This window comes from Malurus melanocephalus, unplaced genomic scaffold, assembly GCF_030028575.1.
Source record: "Malurus melanocephalus ecotype Western Australia unplaced genomic scaffold, MMel_1.1 scaffold_63, whole genome shotgun sequence".
Taxonomy (NCBI): Eukaryota; Metazoa; Chordata; class Aves; order Passeriformes; family Maluridae; genus Malurus; species Malurus melanocephalus.
Window position 1 is genome coordinate 993,631 of NW_026623295.1, and position 19,332 is coordinate 1,012,962.

Below are 19,332 nucleotides of genomic sequence, written 5' to 3' on the forward strand. Positions count from 1 at the left end.
AATTCCATTTATTTCTATTATGAAGATGTGAAAGCCTGTAAGGAATGCCCAGCTCTGCTCAAACATTCCCAAAAGGATAAGAAATATTTGATTTGGGGAGGTTTGAAGAATGGTAATATAGGATGTGTTTTAAAGTAAAAATTTAATCTCTTTACACCTGCAGGATGTTAGTCTGGAATCAGACTGGGTTTTTTTTCTGGTTTTCCTTTTTTTTTGTACCTGGAGTATTAAAATAAGCATTGTGTTTTATGTAAGAGGATTAGATATGAGTTTGTCCTGTCAGGGCCACAGATAATTAAAACTAAGAGGTGAAAGGTCTGTTCCCCTGTACATGAGGCAGCTTGCCCCCAYTGGAAGCCAGGGTTTCTTTGCCAGTCCTGAGGCAGAAACTTGCTTTTGTTGCTGTAAGCCCCACAAAGGAGCTTTTCTGGCAAGCAGTCCTGAATGGGAGGCACTGACACCTCCTGCGCCCTTCAGGAATTTTAATGAAGTTAACCCTGTCAGAATACAAAAGTAAGCTGCTATRTTAAAAGACCATCCACTCTCTTGCAGTGTTGCAGAGTCAGTTATAGGATAGGTTGGCAGGARTATCTACAACCAAAAACATTATCTACAGCCCCATTGCACCCCMGTCAACATTAAGGAAAACGTTCTTCACATTTTACTGGAAGCTGATACTCATTGATTACTTTTCTCTTCAAAGCTAGAAATATTTTCAAGCTTGTCTGACTTTCACTTACAAATTCTAAAAGATATTTCCTAACCTGTAACCATGAGTTCTCTTTCTGCCAAGGCTAAGTACATGTTCTGCTCCTTGTTTTAGTGAGTTAGCTTTTTACACAACTGTAATGGAGGTTTGGACAGGGAGAGCTGTTGGCTTGATCCCTTGCATGAAGCTCCCAGGAATAAAGAAAATTTCAAGTGGGACAGGACAGGAGGAGATGAAATTCCCTCTCTCTTTCCTTGTCTTCATMATAAATACAAATTGGGGAATTTTAGTCTTTAGTTAGTTGTAACAGACTTGGAGAATAAGGAGCTGATGTATKGCTAAAATGCTTGGGGGAATGTTGTCAATACTCTGAAACATGAAAGACTGAGTAATAGATCTACTGAAATGTTCATTTCAGCTGACTTTGCTAAGTRTCTGTTACWAATTACATTGGATACTATTATAAACATGTTAATAWTTGAGCTRTTAATATACATTCAGTCCAGTCAGATGTACTTTGAATAGTACTTKTTGATATAYAGAAGTGCACAATTGTACTGCTTGGGACTGACTTCCTTTGAGTGGTGAATCTTCTTTTTAAAGATTTTGTTTTTTCTTCTCAGTTTTGCTGCAATGTAGRATTAAGATTACTTGATGCTAAAATGTGAGTAAGGCCACTTGTATATAATCAGCTGGTGCTAAATTTGATAATGCTTTTGGAATCTCTCAGAGAGCCAGAGAGATTCTGAACTCAAAAGRGAAGTACTGTATTGTGAGAACAAGTCATATGTTAAAATTAAATATGGATATGTGTGGGACATAAATAATTTTATTAATAGAGTACAGCATCTGTCTCCTTGATTCCCACGCTTTTATTGTGGTTTATTTTCTAATGGGCTCATGCAAGCTCTTTTCTTCCCATGGCTGTGACTGTGTCTTGTAGGGGCAGTGCATGGTGTATCTAGGTGTGTGATCCTCAGCTGTGTGATCCTCAACAAATACAGCTTCTGTCTCTTACTGAGGGATTATAGAAGTGTCAAAGCTATGCCAGTGCTTCCTTGCTCTCCAGGGGTTACTGTTATTAAATTAGATGATCTTCACATCAGAATTCAATTCCACATTCACTTAATTGGCATGAATGTGGTTCTAGATTCACTTCCAAAAATAGTTAAGAATTGTTTAGTACACAATATAGTTTGTCTGAYCAGCTGAAGTTTAGACAAAACTACCAGCCTTTGACTCATCTTCKCAGTGGCCACTGTTACAGATTGGTACGTGTTTAATGGCTGTTTGGCATAAATATGGCACCTGGTTTCACTGTGTTGTTTAGTGCAGTAAGTCAGGTAACCGGCTTCTTTGAGCCTCTTTATCTTCTTGACATTATTACATGAAGGGATTACACTAAGTGATAAGATCACTTAGTTTCCAAATGGAATGTGTTTGTATCAGTTTTCCTTATGCAGTTTGCTCCTGGAATCCCAGTGTTGCCAGAAAAAAAAAATAAATTAAGTGTAGTTGTGTAAAACCATTGTGGCATCCATTAATATTTATCAGAAGGAACTGATCTGGAGCAAGTTGTTCAGATACTATGTATCTCTCACTGAATGTAAAATCAGTGTTTAGTTCTATTCCTTCCTGGCTGCCCTTACTGTCAAGAGTTAATGGATGTGTGAGAGACAGGACCAGAAAATTAAAGCATTAACAAGTCACAGTATTTGTTATTTATTCGTTTCCCTTTTTCTTAAGCCCTTATTTCATACCATTGCCCCTTAAGAAAAGTGCATTTTTTTCACATTTTTCTGACTTGAAGTATTCATATTCTTCTCGCACAAAATTTTTGTTTGCTTCTTTGACTACAGAGCCTGCATAACAAAGTTCTTCTGAATCTTCTTCTACCTGCATAACAAAGTTCTTCAGAGCTTGCATAACAAAGTTCTTCAGAGCTTCCATAACAAAGTTCTTCTGAAAGTTCTTCTACCCATTGTCTATTGCTGTAAGTGCCAGAAAATATAGGATAGTCAAAAATAATGAGAGAACAAAAAAAATTTTTAAAACCAGGAACTAAGATCCTTGCTGATAACTGACAATATGGGCTCTACAGAGAATAAAATGAGAAACGTGTATTCCAGGAGAGCATAGCAGTTGTGCTTGTTTGATGAAGACTTTAAAGAAAAACCTGCCCAAACARACAGTGGAAAAATGCACTCTGAATGTGAATCACCAATATGTATAAACAAGTTTAGATAATTTACAGTTGAAACATGTTTGCCTTGAATTTTCAGAAATTGGTTATTTTGGAAATCAAAAGGAACTTTCAGAAGGAAAAAATCAGTTTTTCCAGCTATTCTGCTCTGACCCATAGCTGGAGTTCAAGGCTGCTAGACTGAATTCATGTGCTGTTTCACAAAGCCATAATATGCACACCCGGCAGTATGGAATCTGCACAGTGATGCAGTATGAATAGTGCCTTTCAATGCCTGTATGGCTAGGAAGAGCACAGATTTCTCTCAAGAAAAGGTGATTAGTCARAACTCTTGTTGAAAGGAACAAAGTTCATAGAAGTCTTGCAACAGATTCAAACGGGAAATATTCGGGAGGGAASAGGTCAACTTTTGAGCAATGAAATTATTTATATATTTGAAAATACCCATCATAACAGTAATAGAAAGCTTATTTTAGAAATTACAATCAGCTTGGAAAAGCTACTGTGGATTTTAARTTTGTTTGAGTCCCCCCTCTACTTGTAGTTCTTTTTCTTTCTTCTTTCTCACTCCAGACAAACTAGATGTTTTCTGCTGAGTTTTCTTCAGTTTCTCAAGTTCCTAATCTATCCAGTTTTGTATCCTGCCCCTTAAATCYATCTTTCAAATAGTTTCTAGTGTCAAGAATTCCTCCAGTCCTTGTAGGGGTGACTTACCTATGGATCTCTCATCTCTTTGTATTTGTCATGATGAAGAATGTGTCATTGTCCAAAAGTTTTTCTCTTCAGTTTTTTCCTCATCTTCCCTCTGATTTCATGTCAAGGCTCAGTGATTTGCTGTTGATTTATTTAYAAAATATATCTTCAATTCTAATATAGATATTTGGTAGTCTAACTTCTAGTTTATAGAGGCACTTTCAGAGTAGAGACAAGTGGTTGGTTGTAAAATTGCCTTGAAACTTGTAAAATTACCTTCCATGGATATGGGAATGGGAAGGAGAAAACCCTGAAAGTCCCTATGGGAATTATCTTAAGAGCTCAAAGAAAAACCAGGAAAGTACATCCAGAAGATTCTCCTCAGAGGATTCTACTGTATTAATACAATGCTGTTTCTAAGTATATGGTAACTTTAAAAAATAATTACCCCAGCAAACCACTGCTAATAAAAATTTATTGTTAAAGTATTCAGAATTAGCTGAATTCTACTACATTTTGTCTGCCTTGATGATACTTCAAAAAAAAAAAAAGTTAATGAAACTGCTGCAACTCGCAGGCATGACATTTACGTATCTGCTGGTGGTTTTCTATTCAAGTATCATTGAATGTTCAATTATTTTATCCATTAGGCAATTAACTATATGTAAAAAGAAAAATAGTGAAGAACTTGCATTGTTAAGATATGACAGAATGTACCTCTTCTTTCCTTTTTCCTTTCTCAAGCAATTTTTTCAAAAATTTAACAAAAATTAAATGTTGTATGTTTGGTATTCTTTTAAGAAGAGAAAGCAAAAAAACATTATAAGACAGAGAGTTTTCTATTAATCACATATCATTTCAAAGTTACAAATACCTGCTTTAATCAGATCAACACTACTGATATGTGAAATAAGTTTTTATCAGAAACCTGTCTAGTGTATGTATGCCAGAAACACTATTTGTGAACAACTTATATGTGAGAAAGATACATGAGCAGCAAAGCACTTTTTTTTAACAGACCTTTTCACCCAAGATTTAAACAATGCTTGTATTCCAAAATGTTTAGTGGAATTTTTGAATGGAATAACTTGACAAAAATAGAATATGACATTTGTAACACTGGTTATGGTTATGTTTGTTTCACAGAGCTTCTTTTTGCAGAAGGAATATTTTTTTCTATAAAGAATACAGAAGTATGAACATTTAACATTTTTTGTGTTATTTTGTATTTCTCATTATAGAATAATGTTTTGTCATGAGGCTGACACTATAATTTTGATTTTAAAATTTTGTTTTAAAGTAAGTTCAGCAATTTTTGTTAACCCATGTTTCTGAGAGTTTTTAAATCTACAAGTTATGCAAAAAAAACCAGTTTATTTTGGAGGAAATCACTTAAACCAGTAAAGTATATAACCCTARGGGTAACATGCTGTTGTGATTATATTTTTCTTCCTATACTAATGTTAAATGAATGTAATTTATCAGATTAGATCTTGATTTTACARTAATGACATGGTTCACAGAGGATATATTGTACCTCTTTGAATTGATATGAATTCTATAAAGAGAAAGAAAATGATGTTTTGAATARCTGCCAGGACAGTGTTGTTAGAGCACATGTTTTCAGTTCGGAAACATGTGTGGAATTCATGTCAGCATGAAGTTGAGTCTGCAAGGCAGTGAATTCAAGGATTAATCTGCTCTACAGCAAGAACCTTGATAATGCCAGTGMACTTCTGAGAAGGCAATAAATTGTACTTATTGGGACACATAAATTCATTGGAGAATTAAATGTAATATGGTAGATGAGAAGAAAGTTAATTTGTAGTGGTTAGAGACATTMATTTTCCATCTCAGTCATTAGGTTTCATTAAAAAAAAAATAAAGTTCCACTAAATTACAGAAGATTAGTAAAGGGCAGCTTACACATGAATCATTGATTTACTACATGACTCAGAGTTCATAACGGGAAGGATTATTTTTACTTTCAGTTACCACTTAAATCCAGTCCCAGCCCAAAGTGACTCAGCCCTGACCACCATCTGGCAGCTGTTGGGTGTTCAGCTGTGCCATGAATCAGTGGGGAAAGTGCCGTCAGCAGACAGGTCTAGAAAACCCAGCGTGGTACAACTTCTGTGGTCATGGCAGGGATGCTGAGTGATGTGTGAGCCTGTCATTTGAACTGGCCATTTGCTGATGAGTCTCATTTCGCTAGTTCCTGTTCATGAAAGGAGCATCAGTCTACCCATCAGTAAGGAATGTGCAACTGCAGTTGGGTGCACATGAAATGTGTGAATGGATCTGCAGTGCTGTGGCTATACAGTACTGTGAGAAGYGTGTGGACTGCAGGTGATTCTGTCTACAGGGGGATTTTGAATTATGTCRGGCAGTTATCAGGAAGCAATTCCTAGTGTGGATATGAGCAGAATGCAGAGTGGTTTAGATGTGGCAATAGTTTCAGTTCAGCGGGGGTCTAATGTTCTGTTTGGGAGCCCTTTTTTGCTCTGCTCTGTTCTGATGTGGAATGTTGTATTTATTGAACTAATGTCGGTTCTACAGTTCCTCAGCACACCTAATATGTTATTATTAGGTTGTCAGAATGTTTTTTTTTTTTTTACTAGAAGAGAGATTTACATGTYTCTTTCTTTTTTTTACAGATAACGGTTGAGAGGGAAAGTGGTTTGGATGTCAGTTCCCCCAAACATGGAAAAGTGGATCCAGACAACATGCCCCAYGTTGGTGGAAATATGTGGGCTGGTGGAACAGGTTTTTCTTTTTTGTTTTTTTTTAGTGCATCTTTGACAGATATCTAAGGGAGATTCTGTGCCAAATATGGTTTTATACAAAGCTATCCTCTGCCTAGAGCTATTTTACCCAATACAGGGTTGCTTTATTGCCAGTGAAAAGAAATATTTGCATAATTTAAACTGTATGTAGCGGATTTCTTCTTCAATTAAATTTTGTTGTTTCTTTTTATTGGTCGTACAGAGAAGGAGAAGCTTGGAGCCACAGGAAGTAGGCTGAGTCATTTGCCATTCCTTTAGAAGTCCCTGTAGCTGCAGAAATTTAGATAGTGTAGCAAGAGGTACACAGGACAGGTAAAGTGCCTCCTAATTCTAAAAGGTCATGATAGTTATCACTAGATAAAGTGATTTGGAAGCAGTGTAAACCAACAAACTCTAGGGAGAAGACAGAGTCTGGGACCAGGAGGTTTTAGGAGATGTGGAAGATTTATGGTCCCCTTTGTACAGGGTAGAAACCATTATGAATCTGTTCTCAAGGAACTATAAACACAAGTATTCCAGGGAARTTCTTTTTCACCATGATAACTGCTTGGTTTTGAAAACCTTTGGCAATAAACATTTCAGCTGGGGATTGTGTGCAACATCTGGAGATCACACTGGAAGCTTTAAAGAAAATGTGTTCTTATTTTTTATCAAATGTATATTCTTAATGATTTTTTTATCGCAACCATCTTAGGTGGGAGAGACACTGCTGGATTAGGTGGCAAAGGTGGGCCATACCGACTGGATGCTGGCCATAGGGTTTACCAAGTATCTCAAGCTGAAAAGGATGCTGTTCCTGAGGAAGTTAAAAGAGCTGCTCGAGAGATGGGTGAAAAAGCCTTTAAACRGAGGTAATGTGAAAATCTTTCTTTTCTTTTCAAGTTCCCAGAAGAATTTGAAAAAGATGGCAAAAAAGGATTTTCTTTCTTAACTGCATTTATCATTACTCTGTTCATTATCACTTAACAGAGATTACCAGCACATGTTTAGCTCTTCTGGATAAGATGTATAGAATGTTCTATTGAATTGAGCCACACTGTTAAAATGACTGTGTGATTTGGCAGAGTAAAACATAGCTAGATGGAGAGGGAGGTTGATGTTAATCTTTTTAAAAAGGGATAAATTATATGAAAATTTATTTGAATTGTGATTAATACAGATTGTGTGTTGTTAGGAATTCATCACTTAACAAAYTGACCATTGCAAACAAATGGTTTCTGTTTGAAAGATCTGTAGCCAGATRGTKAGATKATTATCYCARCTGGTTAGAGCATGATGCTAATAATGCCAGGGTTGTARGTTTGATCACTGGATGGCCATTCACTTAAGGGTTGGACTTGATGATCCTTGTGGGTCTCKTCCACCTCAGAATATTCTGTGATTTGAACTATTAAGTCTCAGCCTCTACTTTAGCATGAGCAACAGGTCTTCCCAGCATGAGTGTAATGCATGATTACTGATTATTTCCCAGAATGTGCACAGATTCAGATTTCTTCCACCAACTGAATACTCAAGTCAACCTCTGCCTCTGGTATTTTGTATTAAAAAACATCCCCCTTCTTCAAAATTGCTTCTGAGTTGCTTCATAATAGAAGCAATTGATATGTATGGTCTTGGATACTGTACATCTGTCTGGGCATATATCCATATACACACCTGGCATTCTTTGATRAGTTTCTACTGCCTGTGTGGTTATTTACTAAATTAATGATCAGGGAAATTCCTGGCTGCTGCTGCACGCTGTGGGAACAGTGTAGGTATGCCTTGTAAAATCTGGTATCTRTACATGAGGTGACAATTCGTGTCCTACAAAACCCAAGTGGGCTGGCATGTACCAACTGTAAATGTAGCCTATTATGAAACCATTTTTGGCTTGGATCAGTATTCTCTACTACTTGGATAGTCATGGGAACTAACACATAAAAGTTGAAAATAGAGAGGTTGGAGTCCTCAGTCTGATTAAAAAAAAAGGGGAAACTGCAGATTTCATTGCTTTGTTTATACAGGATTATCTGAAAGCGATAAATTTCATGTAAAAGTTATTGATGTTTTCCTGGCTAGATAGTATGTGTAGTGGTAAACATTTTAAATTGCTCTGTTTGACAAGAAAGAAATTAATAACTACTCTGGAAAAGATGCAGTATTTTTCATGGTATTTTTTCCGGACTGTCTTTCACTGCAGATTGATGTAGAGTCCAATAAAATGAAATGGCATGTGAGATTCTTTTTTATTTGAAACAAAATGATTCTTGTATAGATTTGAAGACACTGAGCTCTGTTGGCAGGATTCCTGGAATTAGATGTGCAGCACTGAAAGTTACCTTTTCCTACCTCTAAAGAATAATGGTTGTCTATAAATGACTATGTCTATGCAAAATTCAATATAGACAAAGACGTAATCATAATAGAGACAACAAAGATTTGATGTTTGATGTTAGTATTATCTTTAAAGGGCTAGTCTAAACAGCAGTTCTCAGGTACACTTTTATGATCCAGGTAATTAACTTACGATAGGGTTATAAAAACTTGCCATTTGAAATAAAATGAGCCTGCACATACTTTRCTATGCATTTATAGCTCAGTTAAAAGATCGGTGTATTTGAAACACTGTGAATGAGATTATTCTGTTACAAAGTGATTGTTTGAAATGGGCTGGGCACAGAGAGGCCATAATGTTTTAGCTCAGCKCTGAACCCAGCCCCATGCTGAGTGGTGGGGTGGGCAGATACACAACTGCTGCCTCTCTACCTGATGTTGGCTCATGGCAAATACTTACGGTGCACAATTATGGTATAACCAACCATCCCCTAGCTCATTCTTCACTGCTGGACCTCTGTGATTACATTCCAGTTATGAATTTCACCAGTTCTGCTTAGCTATGATGTTAAGAAGAGTGATACAGGATTTGAAATGGACACATCTTTGCTCATGATGAAAGCTTGTATCTGTTTTCATGGTGCAGATGTTGTGCTCTCTGTTACAGGCTCCTGGACGGGATAGTGTTCACTGACATGACTCATTTTCTGTGTGTGGGAGCACATTTTTGTTAATGTTCATTTAATACTTCTTTGTTTCAAGGTTTCTTCATTTAATGARGAACAAAGATAGCTAAGTATTTGAGACACTTACTATTTGTAGGTCTTCAAGGACAGATTTAGTAATGTGTCTTTATTTAACCTTTGTATTGAAGCATGAATCAGGATATGTTTAAAATACTCCGACAGTGAAGTAATGAATACACTCGTGATCCTTTTATGTACAGATAGCAACACCTGAGCCAACAAAACCTTTCAAATTTTGATCACATTTTCAGAACCTCTGATTTGCTTCTCAAATTTTAAAGCAGATTAGGAGAGAGTCATAGGGTTAGTAACTTTAATAAAAAGTTTAATCTGATGCAATCCCCGTAGACATTGGCGAACATCTGCCTTGTCAGACATTCACAAAAGCAGCTGCCGCCTCTCTGATTTGTCTCTTCTGTGTGCTGGTTGCAGTCTGAATTTCCCTGTTATCAAATAAATAACTTTTAGTTAAATAAGTAAATGTAAGATATTCTTGTTTCCTAAACTGTTCTTGGCTCCCTGTTCTTTACTTTAGATTGAAAGAGATTCAGATGAGTGAATATGATGCATCAACTTATGAACGATTCTCTGGAGCAGTCCGACGTCAAGTGCAGTCACTCCGCATCATCTTGGACAATCTGCAGGTAATCTTAGATTCTCTGATAAAGGAACACAGGGAGGTCATTACATTAAGCCCCAAATACTGTCCTGCTAATATCCTGGTAACATCTGGTGGTCATACCTTTGAAGGCTAAAAGCAGATTCCAGTTATAATCAGTTAGGAAAAAGTTTCATGTTGCTATTTTAAAAGGCAGCCTGTAAGTGGATCCCAGTGCTCATCTCTCCAATTTACACTATTCCTATTCCACATCTTACAGAGATTACTTATTCAGGAGGACAGGTTTGTGAAAGAAAATACTACTATACATTATGAAAAGAATTTGTGAAGGTGTATAGAGCACAGTTTTTGTATTTACCTTCAGTCTAAAAGAGTATTTATTAGCTGAGAAGTGGAAATGCTACAGATGTTAAAAGAGGCACCCACTACAGGTGGGAGCTTTATTGCATATGCAGCTGAAAACATGAATTTTTGTCAAGTTTGTTTTTAACTCTTGCTCCTAGAAATAGAAATAGTCCAAATCTCTGAAGTGGATGCTGACCAAAACCACCAGTTTGCCTTTTTCTGGTAACTGGCATGAACTGGTTGTTCTGGTTTTTTTTTTAACTTCTAGTGTTCATATACAAGGAAATAAAATTGTAAATGTATAGTTTCTAAGAGGAATCTCCTAATTGTCAGTGAAAATTAAAGGAAAACTAATTTACTCCTTATAAGATATAATTTCTTATAAATATTTCTGTTGAGGGCTACTAACCACTAGCTATTAACCGCACTTAACCAGTGTTAAACCTTAGTTTATTAGTCACTGTGCTGTGTCTTAAGCAATAAAGCTTAAATACAAAAAGAAATCACTTTGTATGATAAACAGACTCTTCCTGGGCAAGTAAATCCTATSCCCTGGTATTGCAAGTAAGAAAAGTAACATTTCCTTGTCTTATTTATACTTTTAAGCCTTTGTAGCTACGACAACATTACTATAATCACATATATACACAGAGAACCTTTAGCCAGTTTTATTACGAATGTACCAATTCACAGAACTCCTCGTGTAATGAWCATTTAAGAGGGGCATGATTAGGTGATTCATGTACTCAGCTCAGGACACAGGCTTTTGGCTTGCAAAAAAGATGGGTTTCTGTTGAAAAAAATTTGGATGTAAATCTTGGCTTTTTCTACATCATTTATATTTAGGTGGGGTTTTTGCCATGTTTCCAGCACACATGTTTTTGGGGGCACACTCTGGCTATGAAATGAATAAGTGAATCTTCAGTTTGAACTCTTTTTTTGGGTCTGCCTTATCTATCCCTTGGAGCCAAAATTCTTACATTCAAGGATCTTGTTAATCATAATMAAAATGTAACATATTKTAATATAAGCAGGCATATCCTCTTGCTTTGTTAAAAAAGGTCATTTTAATATCAAGGCAAAGTCTTWTAAGCCTCAGTATTTTATGAGACTTTGGTAACTTCCTGCTAAAAGCTGTAACCACTAACCACAGAGCTAGGAAATGTAATTTATGATGGAAAAAAAAAATTACTGAATTCGGAAAAGCTAGATCATAAAATAAAAGCAACAGTGAAAGAAAATTTTTGACTTTATAAATTTGTATACAGATTTTAGTAGGGATTTWGTCAGAAGATGAAGTAGAAAAATGGAAATTAATGAATACAGGAATTAGTTAATTGCAAAATGCTTTTGTTAATAGGGAAGCTGATATTTTGATAATGTGATATTCATGTGATATTTTGATAGGGAAAAAATTTATCTGAATTCTTCAGCATTCACCCAGCCCTCATGAAGAACTGTGCATCTGTCTCCCATTTCTTTCTGTATAGTCCTGTGTATACCATGGGTTCTCAACTAGAACAGTTTTCTTTCTGTTAYCAGTCATTYCTCATGTCTCTAGTAAGAAACCAGTGGCAAAGTTCAGTTGCAGCTCAGATGTCTATGTGTTTTTAACTTTGTGAAAATCCCAAATTGCCTTCTCAGTAGAGAACGTGTTTTTTTTAAAAAATGTTTGAGTTTGCTTTGTTTCAAACTCATTGTGTTCACATAATCAAAATATGTTTGCCCATGTTTATTTAACCTGGATTTTCTTTTCAACATAGCTTTTTTATTGTTAGTTTTGTGGGTTTCTTTAAAATATGTTCCTTTGATTAAATTTTACCTTCCTATAATCAAGAGGCTGGGATTCAGGTGCAGTTGTCTATAGCCTGCCAAAAGTTAGTAGCAGCAGAAAGATTTTTGGAATAGACAGATCCTTGAAAGTGATACCATAAACATAGTCTGAGAATGTAATTTCATTGTTCATTTTGCTTTTTATAACTTGCTGTTCACTCTTTGAACAATGCTATCAAAGCATTATGAGTTTTTGTTTATCTTCTGTAGAAGTAGCAAAGCCAGAAGTCCAGGAAATCCTGTCACTGATGAGCTTTCTTCTCTCTCCTAAAGCTTGTCTKTCTGAACTCCAAATTCAAAAGGTTATGGTCARTCAATCAYTCAKAAAKGCCTTMTTTAAATGTTAGGGGACTTACTTTSCAGAAAGTACTTCTCTSTATATTGATTATTACTGAGAGAATTGAGGGCAACTGTCCCTGTAGCTCCCGAGCATCATTTAGGCCCCTGCATTTAAACTGGGCAAACCTGAGCCTGCTGGGCTCTGTCTGATTTAGACCATGTGGGAACAGTCTGGTCATAGCAGCAAGAATAAAATAGTAGCARTCCTATAATAAGCATGGCTCAGAGAGCTGGAAATATGAAAAACCCTGTGCCCTGTCAGTAGTAGTTTTGTGATTTGAGCAGCTAAGGGAACATTTGTGTAATGTGTTCCCAGAAACAAATGCAGACCACAACTGGCAGTGTTTCATACATCCTCTACCATTATGAGTTACATATTTAGATGTGTGATTACTTCACATACAAAACTTCTTCTCTGACATTTACAGACATGGCAGCTAAGTTTTTTTGTAAATAGGCCTGTGACATCTTCCAGTGAAAAGAATTACTGTAATGTTGCATTGTGACCAGCCACTGCCATTCTCATAAGATACAGCATCTAGCACATTTTTTTAATTTGTAAAGCAGCACAGTGAATATATTTTTTCATTAATATGGTTGCAGTATATTAAAATAGTAATGTGTTGTATGTCCTTTCTAGTCAAATATCAAAGCAATGTATATATATATATATATATATATATTAGTTCTGGTTTTCACTTAAAATTGTAAACACTTTTAAGTTGTTTTTAAACATATGAAAATTGCATATTAAAAGGATTTGAAGTTTCTCTGTAATATGTAAAGTGTGTGCATTGTATAACACTCATGCTTAAGATKATTATATTTTTCAGCTTTTATAAAAGGAAACAAATTCTTAGTAATTCTGCATGGAGGATGCAKATGCTAAGTAGCCTGAGTAATTTTAGCATTATTTTGGAAAGAGGTGAGATCAGATTTTGTCATCATTCTTTCCTGTTTTAGGAGAGGATGTCAACTCTGTGTTTCTTCAATAAAATTTCAGCTCAAATACTGGCTTTTGKTGAATACTCTTCAAAAGCTATTAAACTGTTTTTAACTATGTCCATAATTAAAAGCCATTTTCTTCTCACACTGCTGTTCCTTGAACATTAAATAGCTGCAAATCTAAAGCATTGTCAATGAAAAGAATAGCGAAACTAGCAGATAATTTGCTCAATGAAGCTCATGCTTTATAATCTGTTTTTTGTCCCTCCTGCCTACTGAAAGAAAGCAAATGACAAAAATTTGACAAAACACCAGTGGGCAGGAAGTGATAAGGATCTACGTCTGTTCCACTACTTAGAGTGGCTAAGATGAGAAGGAACAAAGCCATCTCACCTGCATCACCCTGAAAGGTGCATGATTCATTTTAGACAGGCTTTGCTTACTCAGGAGCATGTTTTCTCCAGGAGTAGTTTTTGAATGGTTAATTGGAGTGTTGAAATTTGCCTCTGGGCTTTTCACAGCAGGAAAACTCCTMCAGTGTGACATTTTGGTGGGACATGGAGAGGTCACTGAGAATTTGCAGGTGTCTCTTCATGATCTTAAACAACTCTGAAGGCAATAAAGGAATCAACCATCCTATGGAAGAAGGGATTTAACTTTCATCCCAGGCACATTTAATTGTAGTAGAAACTCCTAGTAGGTGGTATAAACAAATTCATGGATGCCCCACTGCTAAAGTGGGTTAAAGCTAGGTTGACTCTAGCACCATGGGAACGTACCAGAGAACACAACTGGCTGAATTCACAACCTCAGAAATCTTTTCCCCTTCCCCGTCTGTGATTTACTAGAAGGCTGATGTGTCCTTGTATTGCATTGTTTTTGCCTTCCATCAGGAAGCCTCTGTAAAACTTTTGATTTTGTTAATCAAAACATTTTTCTGTGGTTTTGTAGTCTTTTTGCCCACTTGTTTTCATGGGCAAGTAGTCCATTAATCTTGAGTAATTACAGGCAATAGTCTGTAGTCCAGAACTCCTTCTCTAGACACCAAAACATAAAYTCATACATTTTGTCCAGAGCAAAAMCAAAGATTCTMTGAGCCTGAAGAAGTMATTTTCTGCCTGCTCAGTCTATACAAAACTWTAAAGATTCATCCTTTCAAATCCCAGGCCTACAGTTTACTGAGGATTTGTAATGTAAGACTTCCTGCTCATCTGAAAGGAATTGATTTTCATTCCCAAAAATTAATGTTTAAGCCAGTTTRTGTCATGCTGAATATTTGATTTTACTCCAGTTGCTCACCAGCAATTTGCTCAGAAGGCAAAACCATTGTATGTATATAAATTCAAAATTGCCTTCCCTTGCTGAGCTTGCRACTAGGATGAGCAATTTCAACACAAAGATGTGAAAAGAAATAATACCAACCATAAACCCCATATATATAGACTTTGCTGTCTTTAGCTGGATCTTATATATTATGAGCCATGATGAAGCTATCCTTTGAACACATGCTTAAATATGTTGCTTATATTATTATGGCACTTGAGTCTTCAACCTTAGATGCATACTCTGTGTACAGAAGTTGCAGGAATWTTTGAGTTCATGGATTGTAATGTATTTTAATCAAATCAGATTGTGAATTAGCAATGTCTTTTTAACTAAAACAGAAGAAGAGTTTATTTGACTGTCTCTTGAGTATCACAATTCTAGAAGTAGGTTTTCAAAATATGCAATTTTTTTATCTTGCTAATACTGTTTTAAAAGCAACCATTTACCATTGCATAAAGTGGATACTGTTTAATTTTAAGTCACCCAATTACTACTTCTTGTTCTGTGTGGATTGAAAACCCCTAACAAATGGTCAGTTATGTGTRTTCCTTCAGTTGTGTGTATTTCTGAACAGGCTTGCCTCGCACATTTTCAGCATATTAGCGAGAAGAAAGGTTAATATTTCTGCAGTTCACAGTTAAACTCCCATACGTGAAATGGCTAAAAAAAGACCCAGTTTCAGAGGGAACATATTCTTTGTCAGTGTTGATTTTTCTTTCAGAGAAGAACAGGACAGCTGTGAACATGTGTTTGGATTTCTTTAACTTACGCCAAATTTATCACATCATTACAAAGAAATTAATGTATATGTCATGTGCAATAGGTCTTGAATTGTCTCACATATGCTCACATCACTGAGTAAGATTTCTTTTTGGTTGTAGGCCAAGGGTAAAGAAAGACAATGGCTGAGACACCAAGCTGTTGGGGAGCTAGATGATGCCAAAATCATTGATGGGCTGACAGGAGAAAAAGCCATATATAAACGACGGGGAGAACTTGAGCCACARGTAAGTATCCAACAAGAAACTGGGAAAGGTAGAGAAGAGTGTAACCAAGTTGCTGAATTCATAGTGGTTGTATAAAATATGTGTGTGGAGTGTGAGTATATTATATGGATGAGAATCTCAGAAAAATATCTCTGGTTTGGTATGTCCCTGACACAGAGGCAACCACAGGATGGAAAGTTTGCTGTACCTCTTCATACATACGTATTTCCCTTTGGCCACCCTCAGAGAGAGGGCACTGGTCTAGACAGTGCTAAGTTTTGATCCAGTGTAACAATTCTTTTGTTCTTACTTTGTATTTTAATGACCAGAAGGCAATTAGCAGAAAACATTTATTTTGTTTGCTTTTATAGAAAAAAAGAAAATATTTTCTCAGTAATTTAATTTTTGCTAGTAACTATGCTGATCCCCTAGGAATTTTTTTAAAGCGTTTTACAAACGCATTTTCCGTATTCAATGGTATGCAAATACTTTCAACTTCCACAGATGCTTGGATTTACAAGAATAAAAAATTATGATGAAAAAGAAGTGTGAGGAAAGGCCATTAARGTATGATAAAGTTGACTGTCCAATGGCCCAGTTCAACCATTCCTTAGAAAGCAATACAGTTAGACCTGTGTGAGTCAGCAACAGAGAAACCACTTGAATCAGACCAGCTAAACCTGGCCAAAACTGGTGGGGCTACTCCATATTATTTAGCAGTAATACTTAATGACAGATTGCAATTTTTAAGTTCACCAAGTTGGGTTTTTTTAGATAGCTGAGTACAGCATCTTTTTGCACGTCAGCTACGCACATATGATAAATCCCTGGTATTATTTTTTATTTGGTCCTYACATTGCTTTGAATGATTTATGGAATTTGGCACTGCCTGTATGAAAGATCAGTAATGGAAAAGTGATTGAATTCTCAAATCTCATTTGTTTCAAAATGTGTTTACTCAGTGCATCAGTTTTAAGGCTTTGTGAAAATAATTCAATTAGTGAAAAAAAGAACACCTTTAAGTGTGTGCATAAAAAACAAAATAAATGTAGGATTTAGTGGGCCTTTTCTTTCTGTGAGGGCAGGGGTGCCAAAGTCAATTAAAAGAAAAAAAATGTTTCTTTCCTTTACAGGTAAAAGAAACATTTTAGTTATTTGTTTATATTGTGTCTGGTTTTTTTCAGATCATCTTTAATAGCCTCATACTTGAATCCAGATACATCTTGTTGCATGCTAAATAAAACACCTCCCTTGAATGTACTGTGCCAAAAATTGTTAGAACAGATGGGATTTGTTTTCAGAAAAAAAATCATGGTTTCAGCATTAGAATAAAGATGGAACTAGTAGTTAATCAGAACAAGATTTTAAACATTTTTGGAATGTYATTAACCTCAGCAGACAAGTTTTTACAATCAATATACAGTCTGTGTTAGGACTGCATGCCAAGGGAGAGGATTTCCATTATGAGCCTTGGCAGGAAGAGCAAATTTGAGAGTTTCTTTACTGAAATAAAATGTTAAGAATCAAAACTGAAAGAGAAGTATTTTCCTGACAAGCACGTGTGGAATTTTTCAAGGTATTTTGTTTCCGGTCATTGAAGGTGAGGCAAAAGAATGAGTTATCTGTCAAAGAACTGGTTTGAAACAGAAAAATAGTTGAGTTTTTTGCTCTTGAAAAAAAAAAAAACCAACAAAACCAGACAAGGTTTGCTGGATAAAATTTTCTARATTTGCAAAGCTTTTCCATTCTTACTGGGTTTTGTTGTGTTGTGTTTCCCTGTCAGCCGGGGAGCCCCCAGCAGAAGCCCAAGCGCCTGCGCCTGGTGGTGGATGTTTCCGGCAGCATGTACCGCTTCAACGGGGTGGATGGGCGCCTGGAACGCTCCATGGAGGCTGTCTGCATGGTCATGGAAGCTTTTGAGAATTATGAGCACAAATTCAAGGTAATTGCAGCTGGGTTAGGAGCTCTGTGGTTATTGCACAGGCTGTGTGGAGCAGTGGAAAAAGTGTTTCAGCAGTCAGTCTAGCCAAAGAATATTATTCATTCCCACAAGGAAATAAAGATATCAATCTATTTCTAGCAACCTGAAAAGTAATACTAGTGAAAGGATAAGAAACATTACACATTTCAGCAGGGTAATATTTAACCTAAGACTTTGATTTAGTGAGATTTGCTGCCTTTTTTCCTGKTTTTTTTCAGTTTCTTTGAGTAGAAACACTTAAGCCTACAGAGCACAAGGTAAATATGAGCTTCAGGACATGAAGAGATACCACGTCCTTCCATCTGGCCAGAGTGCAAACAGCAGTACTTGGTCATGGGAAGAGACCAGACTTCTTTGTCCCTTGTCTCTTCTAGTTAAGTAAATGCAAGAAAATAATTTCTTGTGCTGAAACATGCTAGGTTTCATGTATTATTTAATGGTGGCCTGCAAATGAAATGTAAGTAAATGCAATACTCTTTTGTCTCAGTAAGCCTGAACAAGGTCTAGGCCATGTTTCTTTAACCATAAAGAAGACAGGAATGRCAGTCTCCAGTTAATTCTGGACATATCCTGTGTTTAATGGAAGAAGAGAGRCATCCAATACCTTTCCTGAAGAGCATCTCAAACATAAGAATTAAAATACATCTGAACAAAATAATCTTCTGAACAAAGTTAATAGAAACTTAGTCCAGATCAATTCARCCATGTCTGCTTCACCTTGTTCTTCCAGCAACATAAATCTACAGGTTTGTGTTCTTCCATAGAATCTCATGTATAAAATCAGGCTGTACAGAGGCATGTGCTTTTAGAATGTTTTCATGCAGACTTATATTTTTCAAGAGAAAAATCTATAAAAGGAGATAGGCATTACATTTTTAGGCTGTTTTCCTAAGAAAATAAGGCATGGGATACCATCTTCTGTGGCAGTAATTATTCCTTGTCCTTAAACTTGCCTAAACAGAGCATGTTGCAGAATTTCAARCAAAATTGAATCTCTAGTTTTGTTCCAAAGTCACTACATTCCTTAAAATGTAATGAAAATAGGTTGGGTAGAGAGTGATGCTGTGTAATCCTGTTGGAGGAAAGCGCTATAACCATGTGGGAACTCAAATGTAATTTAAAAAATAATTGGAAATCAGGGCTTTATTGGTTCATCTGCTCATGTATCTCCTGCTCACTGATAATAGAAAAGTTAAGGACAAATATTTACAGTGACAGTGTAATTATGCAGCATGATTTGTGTAGCKTGGTAATCAGGCATATCTGAGCAACACAGATAATAGTATGGCAAAATGCAGGATCAKCCATACAGAATAGTGGACACAAGGATAAATATCATATATTATGATGTAGCATAGTGTAATCAACATGGCTTTTATAAAGGGAAGTAATGTCCCTATATATGTGACAAGCACGACTGTTTGATAGTCTCCTTAGCTAAAAGCAATTGACAAAGTCCCTCACCAGAGGCTTGTGGGAAATGATAGAATTTGGGGTATGAGAGG

General features: G+C 36.1%; 1 protein-coding gene across 1 annotated transcript in view; it reads left to right on the forward strand.

Moving 5' to 3' along the window:
• VWA8 (von Willebrand factor A domain containing 8) overlaps window positions 1-19,332 on the forward strand; it is a 180,545-nt gene that overhangs the window by 148,794 nt on the left and 12,419 nt on the right. The window contains exons 38-42 of the mRNA XM_057366321.1: window positions 6,263-6,371; window positions 7,086-7,242; window positions 9,989-10,097; window positions 15,742-15,867; window positions 17,630-17,788. Coding sequence (XP_057222304.1) covers window positions 6,263-6,371; window positions 7,086-7,242; window positions 9,989-10,097; window positions 15,742-15,867; window positions 17,630-17,788 — 660 coding nt within the window. The remainder of the gene's footprint in view (window positions 1-6,262; window positions 6,372-7,085; window positions 7,243-9,988; window positions 10,098-15,741; window positions 15,868-17,629; window positions 17,789-19,332) is intronic.